Below are 19,482 nucleotides of genomic sequence, written 5' to 3'. Positions count from 1 at the left end.
TTTAACATAGGAAAGAATATTAACATTATTATAAACAATAATAAAATAAGTTCTTTTCTCTTCCCTTAATTTTTCTTAGCAATGTTTTGTAGTCTTCACAAATAGTTTTGTAAAAAGTTAAACATAATCCTACCTTATGAATTAGCCATTCTACTCCTATTTACACAAAAGAAATAAATGCATATACCTATGTAAACTTTTACATAAATTTTTATAGGCAGCTTTATTTGTAATATCCAAAACCCAGAAACAACTCAAATGTTCATTGTGGTGTCCACAAATTCTTTAACACTCCTCCCTTCAAAAGTGGAGTCTGATGCTTCTCTCCTTGAGAAAAGGCTGGTTATAGTACCTTACTTCTAACAAATGGTAATTTGGAGGAAGTGACAATGTGTGACTTCTAAGACTAAGTCATGAAAAGTAATGCAGCTTTCTCTTTGCTCTTGCTCTTCTTGGATCACTTGTTTAGGTAGTAATTGCATTCCATGTAGTAAGGACATTCAAGAATTCCTGCCCAGGGAGGAGGATCCTTGGGAGGAATGGAGGCCTGGATCCAACAGCCATGTACATGGCCCTGTCTTGGAAGTAGATCCTCCAGCCCCAGTAAAGCTTTCAACTGACTGTGGCCCAACCAACACCTTAACAGCAATCTCACAGAAGACTCTGAGCCAGAGCAACCCAGCTCTTTAAAAATTCCTGGCCCAGAAACCATGATAGTAAGTGTTTATTGTTTTAAGCCACTAAATTTTGGGGTAATCCACTGTATAGTAATAGTTAACTAATATATCCATCAACAGGTTAATGGATAAATAAATTATGATATATCCATACAGTGTAATAGTATTACGCAATAAAAAAAGGATTATTGATAACCATAAAACTACTGTGTTTCAAAATAATTACACTAATTCCATTTAGAAAATCCAAACTAACCAATAATGATAGAAAGCAGATCAGTGAATGTCTAGAAATAAGGAGACCGCAAACAGAATTCTAAAGTGGCATAGGAAAACTTTTGGGGTGTAACTGTTATTATGCTCACTCAGGTGACAGTTTACACGGAGGTTTATATATGTCAACACGAAATTATATGCTTTCATATGCTGGTTATATAATTCCTCAGTAGCGCTGTTTTAAAAAATCCATATATTCCAGGGAGAAAAAAACACAACGTTTTCCTGTGTAGCACTGTCATTGTTTCAAAACTATAAAAACATTACTATCTACATTCTCCAAGATAGAGCATTACCTCAACTAAATTTTATATATACTTGAAGAGGAGTAAGAAGTATTTTAGAAAACTGACAATTATCTAGGCAACATATTTTCAACACCTCACTACAGTGACAAGTATGTTGTTAATGCAAAAGCAACTGAGTAAAGAGTTGTCTCATACTTGCCAACTGCATGCCACTGGGCCAACCTACCACCTAACTACTGCTCTTCCTGTGCGGAACTGCTCCACAGAGTTGCCTCCAGTTAGTTCCACTTCCTAAATCACTAACCTATACTCTGCCTGAGGCAGAATTCACAGCGTTCCTTTTCATATGCTAAAAATAAGAAGCTCGACAAAACTTGAAAGAATCAGAGGCTGAAATAAAAGCAGCCTTGTCAATGTTCCTGGAAGCCAGGTACCAAATGAAGTTTGTAAAACTCCTAACTAAGTTTTCTCCCTTTATCTGATTTCCCCATTTTCCTTGTGTTGTGTTCTACTATCTTCACTAGTTGCGGATTCTGATCCAGATCTTATCCAACGTGCTTGGTGACCACCCAAAAACTTTACCTAGGTTTTAGACCCAAAAAATGGTTTTATCCACAGAATTGAGTACATCTCAGGTCTTGTCTTCTGTTTCTATACCACAAAACCTAGAAGGGTATAATAAAGCCACAGTGAGACATTTGGTGGGTGAGGGTAGCTACCAACACGAAAGCTAAGGTTCAATTCTATTTCTGGACATTAACAGTATTATTTCTAGTGACACATACATGTAGCAAATAATCAACAATGAATCATTTGACCTAGCTGCTAATTATAAAAGGATCTGACTTGAGTGCAAAGATAACATATGGCTGTTTAATGCCAATGGCTTTGGGTGCCTGGGTGGCTCAGTTGGTTAAGTGGCAGACTCTCGATTTTCAAGCTCAGATCATGATCTCAATATCGTGGGATCGAGCCCCACGTTGGGCTCCACATGGAGAGTCTGCTTAAGGAATCTCTCTCTCCCTCTCCCTTAGCTTCCCACCACTCGCCCTCTCTAAAATCAATCAATCAGTCTTTAAAACTAACAGCTTACACTCAGGTTTACTCCCCATTCGTGCTTGGACCTGGTTAAAGCAACATTATCTCATCTGCTTTTAGGACAGGATGAAAGCTGAGATGCACTTCACACATGGCAAACAGTACTCTAGGAAGGTTAGCTGAAGACATGTTACACATTCATAGTTGGCACTGAAAAGTTCCCAGTTCTTACCATTTAGGTCCCATTGGTTCGAAGTATAAATTTTGTAAATTTATAAATTTTATAAACTTACAGTCTTTTGTTTATAGTCGTTGTCTTCCATTTAAATATTACTCAACTACCACAGCACTTTCTTCTATAATTCTACAGGACATAATCATCCTATCCTTTCCAAAATCTATAGAAGAGTATAGGAGTATGGCTGTGGACTCACTGAATCTTTTTTTGTTTTTCAGATTTTATTTATTTATTTGAGAGAAAGATCGTGAGCGAGCAGAGGGGAAGGGCAGAGGGAGAGGGAGAGTCTCAAGTAGATTCCCTGTTTGAGAGTTTTAGGGATGGGGACAAATTTTTTCTAAAGGTTCCAAACACTTGGGTCATGGCACACCCTACTGGTGTATTGAAAGATACAATGGACTGTATATATAGAGGAACACCAAGAAGTCTTCTCATCCCTCCATGTGCATGGTACTCTCCCACCAAAAGGTAGAGTTAATTTCCCTTTACAATGAATCTGGGGTACCCTTGTGTCTTGCTTTGACCAAAAGAATGTAGCAGAAATGATTTTGTGTCATTTCCAGGCCTAGGCCTTAAGAAAAACCAGCTATCACATTAAGAAGTCTGACTACCCTGCTGGAGAGAGACCCACATTTTAACAGAAAAGCCCTAAAGAATGAAAGACTCCAAAGGGCAGGAGAAGCCAGGCCAGTCCCAGCCATTCTAGCCACCCCAGGTGAGGCACCAGACATGCTCGATCCTCCAGCCACACACAAGCCACTCAACCAAAACCAACTGATGTACAGACAAGTTGTCCCCTCCAACCCCTACCCAAACACATGACAATAGTTGTTTTAAGTCACCAAATGTTGGGGTGTTTAAACAGCCAGAAATAAGTAAGATGTCAATAGTCTTACCTAAGATATTAGTGTTTATAAGAGTTTTGGGTTTTGTTCTTGTTTTTTTAAGAAAGGGAGAGGGAGAGGGAGACAGAAACTTAAAAACAGGCTCCATGCTCAGCATAGAGCCCAATGCCAGGCCTAATCTCACAACTGTGAGATCATGACCTGAACTGAAATCAAGAGTCAGACACTTAACCAACAGAGCCACACAGGCACCCCCGTGTTTATAAATTCTCATGGTGATTTAAGAAGTTGTTCTATTTGGTACAACCATTCAAAAATTACCAACTGCTAAAATTACATTTTTGCTAAAATTATATTTTATTTGTCTGACTTGCTCTGTGAAGTATTTAAATGCAGTAATTATTACTTAAACAAAATTATGTAACTTTCCCCCTGGTGTTACCATTTGAATCATCCAAAACTATTTTAGTCACAATTTGTTTGTCATCACTTCTTGGCTTTGTGCTCACTATTAAAATATTTCATCTTTCTTTGCCTCATCATAAATTTTTGCTATTAATGTGCTCTTATTTTTCATATTTCTCCTACTTATAAGGTATGTATGACTATTTCCTTATCATCATTTATATGAGGTATTTCTATTAGAATACAATCGATTTTTTTTTTACTATTACTTCTTGATATTTATTATTGGCTTTTGATATTAATTAGCCAAACTCTGACTCTTGATGAAATTTCATTGTTTTATTTTTAATTATTAAAAAACATTTATTTCTGAAGTGAAATTAAATGCACATAATCTGTTGTGATGAGCACTGAGGGTTACACATAAATGATGAATCACTAAATTCCACCCCTGAAACTAATATTACACTATATGTTAACTAGAATTTAAATAAAAACTTGAAATAAACAAATGCACATAAACATTTAAATGGGATTGTAGGCATTTGCAGATCTAAAACACTTTGAAAATCTGATTTTCTGATCTTACATAAGAGTAACATTTATTGCATTAACTAAAATGAATTATTATTTTCTATTTTACTTATTAAATGTTCATTTTATCTTTCAACATAATTTTAAAACATTTTAAGAATACAGAAAAATACATATATACATATCAATTTCTGAACCTTAAGACATATATTGTTTCATTTTCATACTTAAGTAGATTTTTTACTCATTGTTGTTTTCCCACCATGATGGAAAAACTTTTCAATAAATAGTGCTGGAAAGTGATCACATTCAAAATACAAACACAATGGTCCAAATTATCTTCTTTGATAAAGTCATTTATCAAAGTCATATATCAAAGTCATTAAATGAATCATGGTAGAAGCAAACCATACAGGACTTCAACACAAAATATCCGTTTCATACAGAAAGATTTGTACTCTAAAGTTCTGCAAACACAAAATAAGAGACAAAGTTCTTTTATGAGATCAGTCACAACAATATCAGATTAAGAAACCAGTTACAAAGAAAAAAAAAGCAGTTAGTTCCAAGACTACCCAAGTAAGAGCTAGAGCCAGAGTGCCTCATACAAAATTGCAAAATTGCACAATATATTAGCTTGCAAGGACAATGTCAAAACTTTACAATTTCCAAATAGGCAAAGGAAATAAAAAAGGTACCACATTTGAGTAACAGAACAGATGCACTTGACAGCATGCTAAATAAACACAACAACAATCACTAATCCAGAAGAAAACTTTTTCAGAAGTGTTTATTGCTGAGTGAGGATTCTACATGTTAAGAACTGTGCTGAAGTTAACAGCAATGGTTGAAATGTCTGCATAGAAGATTTTCTTGCAAAGTCATTGATTGTTTTTGCAAAGTACCAAAACAAACTCCTAGGGATGAAATACTCAAAATGCTAGAAGAAAACTCTAAAACAAAAAGATTATATTATGGAGACATTCTAATATTCCATACTGATACTGCTGTCACAATGACAACAAGAGGTAAATTTCTGCTAAAAATTCATTTGGAAAACTCTGAAGATCTAGTAAGACATTATTTCACAAAACATCCTTTCATAAAGTAAAAGTTTGTATGCAGATATAAATTCTAAGCTAGTTATCAAAATAATGTATGAATCTAAACAAAATACTCAAAACCTTTGGTTTATCCATTTTTAGCTTTTTGGTAAAGAAAGGATATGAGAGGGGTGCCTGGGTGGCTCAGTGGGTTAAACCCTCTGCCTTCGGCTCAGGTCGTGATCCCAGGATCCCGGGATCCAGCCCCGCATTGGACTCTCTGCTCAGCAGGGAGCCTGCTTCCTCCTGTCTCTCTGCCTGCCTCTCTGCCTACTTGTGATCTCTGTCAAATAAATAAATAAAATCTTAAAAAAAAAAAAAAAAAGAAAGGCTATGAGAATATCACTCTCTGCTGTTTCAAACAAAACATATTGGCTGTCCAAAGGAGGAACTGTACCTCAGTTTATAAGTTAAAAGTAGAATTCAAAAAGTTTAGGAAGAATAAATCTCAACTTACAGATTTGGCTAATGCTAATTATTGACTTTAAAATATGGCTTAAGTAGAATTCTGCAATCTGATTAACTTCTTTCAAGCAATCCTTGATATTTTTGACAATTAACATACACTAAAACAAACTGTATGGATTCAGTATGTTGGAAGGAAGGGGCTGAGAATGAATCCCTGGGGAGTCAGTGCTATAATCTACATCCACAAAGAGAATTATTCAAAGTTAATTAAGGATTAAAGGAAGAAAAAAGTAGGTAAACCAACTTCTGTATATACCTCCGAAAAAGGTTCATCATTACTTTATTCAAAATCTATTCAGTTTAGCCAGGAAAATTCGAGCATTACATATGTCAATGAAAGGAAAAAAAAAAAAAAAAGAGCACTTCAACTTAATGAATGATTACTCCTTTAAAGGACAACTTAGAGAGAAAGAATTACTTAAATTCTAATTACATGGGATAAAGAAGGTCCTATCAATCAGGAGGAAGGGGCAATAAATAAACTCCTGTCAATCAGGAGCAAAGGGAAATGAACACTCACCTGCCTTTCACAAATATGCCTACTTATGCAGACAACATTCTCATCAGTGACAATGACCAAGAATTTGAAAAGATCATCAATTTCAAAATCTTAATCAGGAATTGCCTGAAACTATTTCATGCACAAGACTTATTTTTGTTAAAAACTTATGCTCATGGAAGCTAGCTCAAGATTCTCATTAAAATATTTTTTAAGGTGCCTGGGTGGAAAACACAGCCTGTGTGTTCGGTAAACAAACTATTATTGGGGGCCGCTTAGGGTACTCAATCAGTTAAGCAGTTAAGCGTCTGCCCTCCGCTCAGGTCATGATCCCAGGGTCCTGGGATCAAATCCAACACCAGGCTCTCTGCTTAGCCAGGAGTCCACTTCTCCCTCTTCCTCTTCCTCTCCTCCCACCCCCCCACCCACTTGTGCAAGGGTGCACTCGCTCTCTCTCTCTCTAATGAATAAAATCTTTAAAAATATATATATTAAATATTTATAAGTGTTATATACATTCAATATGTAATATTGTCCCTAATACTATGTGTTTTATTTTAACATAATTCTATTAAAAAGAAATTTTTATTTATTAAATATTTACTAATTACTTTAACATAATTCCATTTTAAAAATCTAAACATTTTTCACCAACTCCCAGATAGGACATGACACTTTCATGAAACCATCTATTGAGTGAATGAGTAGAGAGCTATAATATGGAAACTCAAACTTACCAAAAAACTAAGCAAAGGGTTACACATTTTATAGAATTTATGTAGCAATTCAACCTTAAAGCTTCATTCAGCAAAGGTAATAATCAAATAAATATTCAAATTCCTTACACCAATAGCAAATTAGAATCCAAGAGAGTCATCAGTAAAGTTACAGAAATCTCTAATTTCCAGAAAAACAAGTCAGAATTTAAGTCAACTCCAATACATAGTAGAATGTAGCACACATGACCTGCTCTGGAAAAGTCATGAGTTGCATCTTATAAAGACATGAGTTAAAGAGCAACCCTAGGGAATTTTCATTCTGTAAGGAAAAAGGAACAGTAACATCCACTTTTACAGAAACCACAAAAAAATCCAAATAAATTTTTTAAACAACCAAATGATCTAATCCCAATCTATATTTAATCTTACTTGGCTAAAAACCCAAATGGCTCTATTATTTCAAACATTTATTTAAACACATAAAGTTATTCATAAATGACATCTGTAAAATATCCAGCTTTTTATCCTGACACAAATTGATACACCAAAACCTAAGTGTTAAAAGTCTGCTATAGACTATGAGCAGATTCCAACGTTTATTACATTTTAGAAAGCAGTTTTGTCATATCCTATAAAGCCTCCTTCACCCTGTAATGCTATGTAATTAAAATTCATTGTAGAGAATGCTACTAAAATAAAGCATTTTATGTAGCTAGGCTTTTCCCACATTTTAACAAATGGCTCTGAGATCATATTTAAATCTTATAATAAATAATGGTTTGTAATCTTTGTAATATTTATAACTAAAAGTCATCTAGTAAAGCCCATTCATTTTACAGAGGAAGAGCATAAAGCTCAGAAAAATTAAATGACCTCCCCAGGATAAGAATTACGCACGTAGGCCACCTGAGTGGCTCAGTGGGTTAAGCCTCTGCCTTCGACTCAGGTTATGGTCCCAGGGTCCTGGGATCGAGCCCTGCATCGGGCTCTCCACTCAGGGTGGAGCCTGCTTCCCCCTCTCTCTCTGCCTGCCTCTCTGCCTACTTGTGATCTCTCTCTCTCTCTCTGTCAAATAAATAAAATCTTAAAAAAAAAAAAAAAGAATTATGCAAGCACTAGGGATATTATAGTAAACAAGAGATAAGTTATCCCTGTCTATATTCTAGTTAAAGTGAAGTATGCAGTATTATGATCAAGGAAGAATCTTTGCCTCATATATAAGAACTCTGATTCAAGTACACACAAGTCACTTCTCCTGGGAAAAATTAGAAGTACTTGTTAATAAGAAACAAAAAGGCCAGGTAAAGCAGACAGCATGGCAACTATAAAAGGAAAGGATATTAAATTAAACCAAGGTTTTACAATTTCATACTTTTATCTATCAATAGGAAAATTTCTGAGATGTTATTAAAAAATATGCAGATAAAATTAGAAAAGCACTGGACACCTCAGTGTACTTTCCAAGTTTTCTATATATACATATACAGTACATACACAAACACACACAAGCTCACCAAACTACAGCCTTAAGACCTCTGAGCAGATAGACAGAAAGTAATCTGTTGGTTTGCAAATTATTTTTTTTAAGATTTTATTTATTTGAGAAAGGGAGAGAGAGAGAGAGAGCACAAACAGTGGGTAGGGGCAGAGGGAGAGGGAGAAGCAGACTCCCTGCAGAGCTTGATCCCAGGACTGTGAGATCAGGACCTGAGCTAAAGGCAGAAATTTAACCAGCCACTCAGGTGTCCCATTTTGCTAATTATTTTTTTTTTTAATTTATTTATTTGACAGAGATCGCAAGTAGGCAGAGAGAAGAGGAAGCAGGCTCCCTGCTGAGCAGAGAGCCCGATGCGGGACTCGATCCCAGGATGCTGGGATCATGACCTGAGCCGAAGGCAGAGGCTTTTAACCCACTGAGCCACCCAGGTGCCCCCCATTTTGCTAATTATTTTTAAAGCAACATAAATTTTACAGTCAAAACAGAGGTCCTGAAGTTTTCCAAGTGCCAGAAATAATAAAAGAAAAATTTTTAAACATCACTTTTAATTATCTACCTAGTGTGTGCTGTCACTGATTTAAAAAATTTTTACTCATTTAATGACTATTAAAAAACACTTAGGAGTTTTAATAACTTCATAACCTCGGTCTCCTTAACTCTGTCGTGAGTAACTACTTTCTACTATGAATCTTCTAGGTTGTAGTAGCAGAGATTAATATAACAAAGTGTAGGCAGTCATGGAACTTAGAACAGACAATAAATTAGGCACATACATATACTTAAGAACCAGACCACATATCTGTACATCATCTCTGTGTGTGTGTGGTGTGCACACTCAGGTGTGTGCATATGTGTATAAAAAACAGAGTAAAATGACATAAAAGTGACCATAACGTGGTCAAGGAAGGTTTCTCTGAGAGGTTGTGACCTAAAAAAGGTGAAGAAGATCCACAGGAAGAGAAGGAATATTATAAGGAAAACAGCCACAGATAGATATGAAGAAAGAACATTCCGCACAGAATAGATAGCAAATGCAAAGGGCCTAAGGTGAGAGCTACTTTGATGTTAAAGAACAGAGTCCAAGCAGCTTCAGCCAAGCACAGAGCTGAGAAGAGATCAGGGAGTTATCAGCAAAAGGCTGGTCATAGGGCTTGGTAGACCATGGTTATAATGGATTTTACTTTGAGTGTGATGGGAATCTAGAACAGTGGAATGCTGTTAATTTATTTATATATATATATATATATATATATATATATATATATGTATATATACATATATATATTTTTTTTTTTTTTAAAAGATTCCCTTTATTTATCTGACACACAGAGAGAGAAATCACAAGCAGGCAGAGAGGCAGGCAGAGGGCAGGGGGGAAGCAGGCTCTCCACCAAGCAGAGAGCCCGATGCAGGGATTGATCTCAGGACCCTGAGATCACAACCCGAGCGGAAGGCAGAGGCTTTAACCCACCGAGCCACCCAGGCGCCCCTGTTAATTTATATTTTTATAGTTCTTCCTGACAGGATGCCTGGGTGGCTCAGTCGGTTAAGCATCCAACTCTTGGTTTTGGCTGGGTCATGATCTCAGGGTCGACCCTCACATTGGGCTCCATGCTGAATGTGGAGCCTGCTTAAGAGCTCTCTCTCCCTCTGTCCCCCACCGCACTCACTCTCGCTCTCTCAAAAATAAATATAATAAAATAAAAATAGAAAATAAAAGCAAAAATATAATATATAATATAATGAATATAAAATTTTTAAAAATCTCTTCCTGGCTGCTGTGTACAGAACTCACTGTAGAAGGGCACCTGAGTGGCTCAGTGGGTTAAGCCTCTGCCTTTGGCTCAGGTCATGATCTCAGGGTCCTGGGATCAAGCCCCGGGCTTTGGGCTCTCTGCTCAGTGGGGAGCTTGCTTCCGCCTCTCTCTCTGCCTGCCTCTCTGCCTACTTGTGATCTCTCTCTTCCTATCAAATGAATAAATAAAATCTTAAAAAAAAAAAAAAAGAAGAAGAAGAACTCATTGTAGAAAGACAAGAAAAGAAGCAGAAACACAAGTTGGGAGGCTATAATCCTAAACAAGAGGTGGTAGTAGTTTGGACTTGGAGGTGCTACTGCTAGATGAATTTGGGGTATATTTTGCTAATACACTAGATATGGAGAATACGGAAAAAAGAAAAATCATATAAGAGGTTTTAAGGATAAAAATCATTAAGCTGCACAATAATTTGCCTGCCAAAAATAATTTTTTTCCTCAGTGCAATTGGTTTTTATTATTAAAGCAAAGACTGGGAAACGGCTATTCCCCACCTTGCTACGACCCTCCAACCAACCTCCAGATTCATCCTGTTATGTCCTGTGAAGGTGAAAACTAGATTTGTCTGGAAAAGACTCAGAAATGCTCATCCCCGCCAAAACTATTTTCAAATTATAGCCTTTATGTTTGGTATGCCGGTTAATTGTTGGTCTTCACCATTATATCACCCTTCCATGGGCTCCTCCTCTATACCGCCAGGTACTAGAAGTCTGCAAAGTATATTTCCTAGGCCTCCTTGCATACAAAGAGGTTAGGTTCTGCCAATGGAAGCCAATGTTAGATTAAGAGGCAAGACATAGAGGAGGCCAGTTTTTTCTGCTTCTGTTTGACACCACCACCAGTGAGCAACTGTGAGCCACACCAACTGCCAGCAGCACTGCTGACCAATCAGGTAAGTTTCAAGGGGACTACAGGCTCCTTGACTCTGGAAGAAGTCCCAAGAAAGCAAGCTCCTGGCTTCCTGGCCAGGTAACAATGGCCATATTCTCAACAGTGCACTACTGAGGGGCTCTGGGAAACATCATTTTCCCTTTTGTTTCTCCAGCTTCAGGGGCAACAGCTGCTTCCCATATTTACTAATCTCTAGGTGGCATCACCTTAACTTCTTTTTTTTTTTTTTTAAGATTTTTTATTTATTTGACAGAGAACACAAGTAGGCAGAGAAGCAGGCAGAGAGAGAGAGAGGGGAAGGGAAGCAGGCTCCCTGCTGAGCAGAGAGCCCGATGCAGGACTCGATCCCAGGACCCTGGGATCATGACCTGAGCCGAAGGCAGAGGCTTTAACCCACTGAGCGACCCAGGCGCCCCAACATTTAACCTTTCATGTTAATTTCAAATCAATAGCTTTTATCCCCCCCCAAAATTAATTCTCACTACAGTTTGAAGTTTAATGTAAATGTAAAGTTTAAGGTAATAGTTTGAAGTTTAAACACAAACGATCACTTGATTTAAAAAGAAATCAAACATACTATATTTTGACATCTAAATCCAACAGAAAGCAAAAAAAGAACAATAAGAGGTCATCAAAAGGAACAAATCGGTCAGGGGCGCCTGGGTGGCTCAGTGGGTTAAAGCCTCTGCCTTCCCTTCAGCTCAGGTCTTGATCCCAGGGTCCTGGGATAGAGCCCTGTATCCGGCTCTCTGATCAGCAGGGAGCCTGCTTCCCCCCACCCCTGCCTGCCTCTCTGCCTACTTGTGATCTCTGTCAAATAAATAAATAAAATCTTAAAAAAAAAAAAAAAGAAAAAAGAAAAGAAACAAATTGGTCAAAATATTAGAGCTAAAACCATAAAACTCTTAGAAGAAACTGAAGGAATAAATCTTCATCATCTGGGATTTGGTGATGGATTTTTGGATATGACCCCAAAAGCAAAACAACATAAGAAAAAATAGATAAATTTAATTTCATCAAAATTAACTTTTGTGCAAAGGACATTATCAAGAAAGTGAAAAGACAACTTACAGAATGGGAGAAAATATTGATATATCACTTATCTGATAAGAGTTTAATATCCAAAATATACAAAAAATTCGATTTTAAAAATTCCAATTTTAAAATGGTCAAAGGAGTTGAATGGGCTCAATGGTAAGGATGACAGAATATCTACAAATGGCCAATAAGCACATGAAAACATGCTCAACTATATCAAGCATTAGAGGAATGCAAATCAAAACTCAGTGAGATAATACTTCATACCTACTAGGACAGCTATGATCAAAAGAATGGAAAATAGTAAATGTTGACAAGGATGTGAAAAACTGGAATATTCATACATTGCTGGTGGGAATGTGAATGGTAAAGGTTCTGTGAAAAACAATTTAGTGGTTCCTCAAGAAGGAAGTAGTATAGAAGTACCATATGAACCAGTAATTCCATACTTGGATATATACCCAAAAGACCTAAATTCAGAAAATGAAGCAAATACTTGTACATGATAATTTTTATACAGATAAAATTTGAAGTACAATTAAAATATTATCAGATAACTTTATCCTTAATTTGTTGACCAAAAAGGCAAATCAAATTAAGAACCAAACCTTAGCAGAATTTAAAGAATGTTAAGTGTTGATATTCTTGTATAAACAGCTGCTAATAAACTTTGAAGCACCAAATAATTATATAACAGCCATACACTTTAAGCTCTTTAAAAAACTGTAAGAAGCATATAAAACAAAATTAACTCAAAATAGACTAAAAACTTTAATGGAAGACCAGAACCCATAAAACTCCTAGAAGAAAACACAGGCAGTAAAGCTCCTTGACGTAAGTCTTGGCAATAATTTTTTTTGGATTTGACACCAAAGCAAAGGCGACAAAAACAAAAATAAACAAATGGTACTACATCAAACTGAAAAGTTTCTGCACTACAAAGGAAACCAACAACAAAGTGAAAAAGCAACTTACTTAATGGCAGAAGATATTTGCAAATCATATATCTGATAAGGGATTAATATTAAAAACTCATACAATAGCAAAAAAAAATCTGATTAAAAAAAATGGGCAGAGGGTCTGAATAGACATGTTTCCAAAAACAAACATGCAGATGGCTGATACATGAAAAGATATTCTACATCACTAATCATCAAGGAAATGTAAATCAAATTGCAATGAGACACCACTTCATCCCTGTTAGAATGGCCATTATCAAAAGGACAAGAAAAAAAAAAAAAGACAAGAAGTAACAAATGTTGATGAGGTTACAGAGAAAAGGGAACCCTTATGCACTGTTGGTGGCAATGCAAATTGGTACAGCCACTACAGAAAACAGTACTGAGGCTCCTCAAAAAATTAAAATTAGAACTACTATATGATCCAGCAATTCTATTTCTGGGTATTAGGAGAAGAAAGTGAAAACACGAACTATTTACAATAACCACGATATGAAAACAACCTAAATGTCCATCAATGGATGAACAGATAAAGAAGATATAGATATATAGATAAATATGTGTGTATAGATAGATAGATAGATAGATACACATACAATGCAATACTACTTAGCCATAAAAAATAATGAACATCTGCCATTTGCAACAAAATGGATGGATCTTTCAGTCATTATGCTAAGTGAAATAAGTCAGAGAGAAAAAGATAAATACTGTATGATTGCACTCAGATGTAAAATTTTTCAAATAACAACAAAAAACAAGTTTAAGGCTATGGAGAACAGATGGGTCTGGTGGCTGCCTGAGGCAGGAGGTAGAGGGTAATGGGGGTCATTTCTAGTTATAAAAGGAGTATGGTGTGGGAATGTAACAAACAGCATGATGACTATAGTTAATAATACCATACTACACAGGTGCCTGGGTGGCTTAGTCAGTTAAGCAGCCGACTCTTGATTACAGCTCAGGTCGTGATCTCACATCTGGCTCTGAGCTCAGTGCAGAGTTTTCCTGTCCCTCTCCCTCTGCTCCTCCCCTGCCCTCAAATAAATGAATAAAATCTTTTAAAAAATAATAATAATACTATACTGCATATTTGAAATTAGGTAAGAGAGTAGGTCTTGAAAGTTCTCATCACAAGAAAAAAAAATTTTAACTATATGTGGTGAAACGTTAACTGGAGTTTACTATGGTAATCATTTTGCAATATATGCAAATATAGAATTGTTACATGGAATCTTTGTACATATGAAATCAACATAATGTCAATTATACCTCAATAAAAATTGTTTTTAAAAGAAGTACATAACTTACAAGCTACTACATTTTCAGTAAACTTTTCCAAAATTTATAAAGGAATTGCCTGACATTCTAAAAATAGTATATATCCCTCATTCTTGAGGAATAAAAGCCCTTAAATCTTTCAGTTTTTTTAATTTTGACTTTAGGCTTTATTGCACTGGTGATAATCATAAAAATAAATGTTCTATTCTATTGAAGGAGCTGAGACGCACTTCAACAGACGAATGGATAAAGAAGATGTGGTCCATATATACAATGGAATATTCTTCAGCCATCAGAAAGGATGCATACCCAACATTTGCATTAACATGGATGGAACTGGAGAAGATTATGCTAAGTGAAATAAGTCAAACAGAGAAAGACAATTATCATATGGTTTCACTTATTTGTGGAACATAAGGAATAGCATGGAGGATATTAGGAGAAGGAAGGGAAAAATGAAGGGGGAGGATCAGAGTGGGAGATGAACCATGAGAGACTATGGACTCCGGGAATCAAACTGAGGGTTTTAGAGGGGAAGGGGGTGGGGGGATGAGTGAGCTCAATCATGGGCATGAAGGAGGGCACGTACTGCATGGAGCACTGGATGTTATATGCAAACAATGAATCATGGAACACTACATCAAAAACTAATGATGTACTGTATGGTGACATAACATAATTTTTAAAATAAATAAATAATGTTCTTAACAAAGTTAAACAGAAAAAAAAAAACCAACATCTTTTGCCCTCATGAATAACTAGAATAAAAGTCCTCAAATCTTAAATGCACACAGAAATAGCTCAAAGAATACAGCGGTCTTTAATACTGGCAACTGATTAGACAAAGGGGATATACTTGAAGCATCTTAAAAGAAACAACTAAATTTAGAAAAATGGCTTTTACTTCTTCATTCTTAAAATAATTCCTTAAAAACTCACAAAGGCACAATTGAAACAAAAAAGATAACTTTTATGGGTATTTATGTCACTCATATTAAGTTCACTATATTAGAATGAGAAATAGGAGCACCTGGGTGGCTCAGTTGTTAAGCATCTGCCTTTGACTCAGGTCATGATCCCAGGGTTCTGGGACTGAGTCCCACATTGGGCTCCCTGCTCAGCGGGAAGCCTGCTTCTCCCTCTCCCACTCCCCCTGCTTATGTTCCCTCTCTCGATGTGTCTCTGTCAAATAAATGAATAAAATCTTTTAAAAAAGAGAGAAATAAATGTCTCTCTCTCATACACACACACACACACTCACATACATACATACATTTTAGATCCATGAACTAAGAAGCTGGTTAATCAAAGTTACTGAATTATAACAAGTAATTTTATAAAATACCGCCATTCAAAGAAAGTACTAAATATTTACATGGTCATAGTAACACCTACTTACTGACACTTACTGTGTGAAAATTTATCATTTCTTGAAGACTGTCAGAAAACTTGGTCAAGCTTGTCTATGGAGAAAGAAACCAAAAGAAAAACTAAGTCATTTAAGAGCCACGAAAATAGGTCACAAAAATGTTACTTCTGCATTTCTGACAGAAAGATCTAGTTACACTGTGAACAGTAACATTTACTTCTGAGGATGATTTCATGGTATTGTCTCATGGGCATGCTCTGCAAAGAGGACAAATGTACATATGGTAGGTAACATAAAACCCAAGAACAGTCAAAGAATTAGCACTGCCATATCAACAGGAGTAGGCTAACAAATAATAATGGCACATATAAGCCTAAAGGTAAAATTGAGTGTATCAAGACTGTGCCCATTTAGACATCCATGAATCAAACAATCATCAAAGCATGCCCATTACCTAACCAGGTATTATTCCTCATGGAAGAACTATCATAACACCACACAGTATAGCAAGGGGCCTAAGTTAACCCAGCATAGCTAGCTGACAAGAGCTTTGCTATGCAAACCCATACATAGTTAGATACTATTCTTAAGATTTAAATGCTCTCTGCTTGCCCTAAAAGCTCCTACTAGTAAGCGTAGTCCTCCTCTCCCTGCTCGGGTCCTCTTGTGGATGATCCAGCTCACCTAGCAGAAGTAAACTTATATTCACAATGCAAATCAACCATCAACTTCTAACTATATTAGAAAACAGAATTATACAACGCCAGTAGGTGACAGCTTTTCTATTCCTAATTTTAAGGACCACTATAACTTCTAATAAGGTATATGGATGCATAGTTCTTTAATATTTTGTTGAATTTATCATATTAACTAATTTTAATAATACTAACCTCAACTACAGCATCATTACTAGAATACTGTGCCAGGTCTCGAATCCCATTCATGAACTGTTTATTTGCAACACAAAAGGCCTTTCCGGTATCAATCATCACAATACAAAGTTTCACAAGCTGAAAAAGAAAAACATTACATCAGGTTGAAGATAATTACACAAATTACCTAGTTAAACAAGTGTTAGCAACAGCTACAAGAGTTAGCCTAGCTAAGATAAATTATGGTTCATCAGTAAAGCCAAAATAGACTAACTGAAATTGTTCTTTTTAACTCTGACTTACAAAGTAAATTCATAGTAGAACTGTACCCAAAAAAGTCGACCCTTAGGACCCAGAGGCTGTAATGGTAACAACAATAAATACTTTTACCAAGTCATATTCAATCCCATAACTTCATAAAAATTTATTAAACACCACTTAGAAGGAAGAATAGGGAATTTCAGGCAGAACAAGCAGTCTGCTTAAAAAAAAAAAAATTAAATTGAAAAAAAAAAAAAAAACAAAAAAAAAAAAAAAAAAAACCTGTGCTATGTTGGAGGAAAAGGGAGTAAACTGGTACGTTGGATTAGTCATGCTAGGCATTTCAGTGTCAACCTATCAACACAAACATCTGAATTGATTAATCAACCATTATTTCTTCAATGCCTACTATTTTAGGCTTTGAGCTAGCCTTAAAATTTAGACTTTCTTTCACCTTTCTTTCTCTAAAATTCTTCTCCTTCCCCTTTTCTTTTTTCTGTTCCTTATTTTTCTCCTTTCACTCAAATGCATAACATTTCCTTTAAACAAATAAAATCCTGGGTGAATACATATATTTTAAAAAAAGGTAGAGAAGGGAAGGATACTGAGGGGGTAATGGTGGGAGCACCAAGAAGAGGGTAAAGAGCCAAAACAACAACAACAAACCTTTAGAAAACATCTAAAGGATCTCAGGAGTAGAATTTAAAACTGTTACCCTAGTGCCCAGAAGAACAGAAATTAAAAATACACTGTCTGCTCTCAGAAGCTTTAAATCGAACCAGTAGACAAGCAGATAAATTCTGTACAGCACAAACACAACGGCTACGCATGACTAAACCATACATGATCGAACAAAGGAAGAACATCTAGCCAGGACTAAGGGCATCAGGGAAGGATTGCTGGGAAAGATAACAATTAAGAGAAGTCCTGAAACACCAACAAAAATTAGCCAATCAGACAAGAGTAATGGGAAGATACTACTCTAGGAAGAGCATGTTTTAAGGTAAGGCCCAGAAGCGACATGGGCAGAGAAAACCAGAGACACTTAGTAGCTTAGTGTGGTGTGAAAATGTGGGACATTAAAAGTGTGATGTTGAAAATGTATGCAAGGGCCAGATCAGGACAAGCTTTTGTGTGCAATGCTAAGATGTTCACATTTTGTATGAAAGGAAACAGAGAACAAGTGAATACACTAATTGGTGAGTTCACCAGAGTTCCATTTCATAATGATGACCTAAATGGAGAAAAAGCAAAGACAGGGAATAGAAAGACTAAAGATAAGGGGATTAGACCAAAAATCATGACAGACTGAATTAAGGCAGTAAGCAGGAGAGAAATGAGGAGAAAAACTCGAGAATTATAGTCAAGTACCCTTCTGTAGTACAGTTATAGAGACTGTGTTCCACCAAGGGGGAAAAAATTGGAGCTGAAATCCAGCCTCAGCTCTGCTTGCCACGGGCTACATCTGCTAATTCACACAAAGACACATTAAACTGGCCAGCAAAAGACCCCTGTTTTCATTGTATTAGGCCTGTGACATGGCCCTGAATTAGATGGGCCTGTGATATAAGTCAAGTGGAAAGCTGGACCAAACACGTGAAAACAGACATATGAAATTCAAAAAAGAGGTGCATGCTGTAGATACAGAGGAATCATCAGCATATATACAGTTACAGTGCTACAATGCTATATCCCACACAGGAGACAGAGGACAGAGCTTGCAGAGTGAAAACCTCACGAAGAAAACAAAAGAGGAAGAGGAAAAGTAGGAGGAAAAGCAAGAGAATAATTTCACAAAAGTAAAAAAAGAACTAAGGATCAAAAAATAGATGAACAGGTTGAAAATCCATAAAAGTCCAATTTTAAAAAGATTTTTTAAATGTCTGCTGAGGTTGTCACCCAGTATCCCTGGCAAGAATAATTGTAAGAGAAACTGACTGGGGAGCTGTTAGCCAGATTACAGTGAGTTATGAACTGCAGATGTAGAAGACATGATGATAGATCAGTATTTCCCAATATGTACTCTACAAAATATCCTACAGGAATATCCTACACCAAAATAAGGATCTTGTGACAAAATAAATCTGGCAAACTCTGCATTTGAAGAACTAAACAGATTTCTTTATTGCTGAATTTTAAAGAGCTTTTGATATATTCATATGTGTTGTGAATCCTAGAAGAGTATAAAATATGTAGCAGTTCTCAAAAATATTTGACATGGAATTCTTTCTCAGAGGAACCATGCTCATAGAAACAACATTCCAAAAAACTCACTATGAGAACTGCAGGTAGAGATCAGTCTTTTAGTTTGAAAATTACAAATAAATAGAAAATTACAAGAAATAATGTCTTAAAAACCAGAAAAACTAATTATAAAATTCATAGGAGTAACCAACATACAAGAGAGAAAAAAATTGAAAATGAGTGATGAGATGGGAACATTAGCTTTATA

The 19,482-nt window shown here is 36.0% G+C and overlaps 1 protein-coding gene across 2 annotated transcripts in view; it reads right to left on the bottom strand.

Annotated features, from left to right (window-relative positions):
* LOC111154979 (ArfGAP with coiled-coil, ankyrin repeat and PH domains 2) overlaps positions 1 to 19,482 on the bottom strand; it is a 168,484-nt gene that overhangs the window by 73,908 nt on the left and 75,094 nt on the right. For both annotated transcript variants that reach the window (XM_022514935.1, XM_022514936.1), the window contains exons 3-4: positions 16,788 to 16,907; positions 15,938 to 15,991 (exon numbers count right to left, since the gene is read on the bottom strand). In XM_022514935.1, the coding sequence (XP_022370643.1) occupies positions 15,938 to 15,991; positions 16,788 to 16,907 (174 nt within the window). The remainder of the gene's footprint in view (positions 1 to 15,937; positions 15,992 to 16,787; positions 16,908 to 19,482) is intronic.

Source organism: Enhydra lutris, unplaced genomic scaffold, assembly GCF_002288905.1.
Source record: "Enhydra lutris kenyoni isolate GAN:26980312 unplaced genomic scaffold, ASM228890v2 scaffoldscaffold39, whole genome shotgun sequence".
In the NCBI taxonomy this organism is placed as follows: domain Eukaryota; kingdom Metazoa; phylum Chordata; class Mammalia; order Carnivora; family Mustelidae; genus Enhydra; species Enhydra lutris.
Note: the sequence above shows the minus strand (reverse complement) of the source record. Positions and strands in the feature narration are given on the sequence as shown.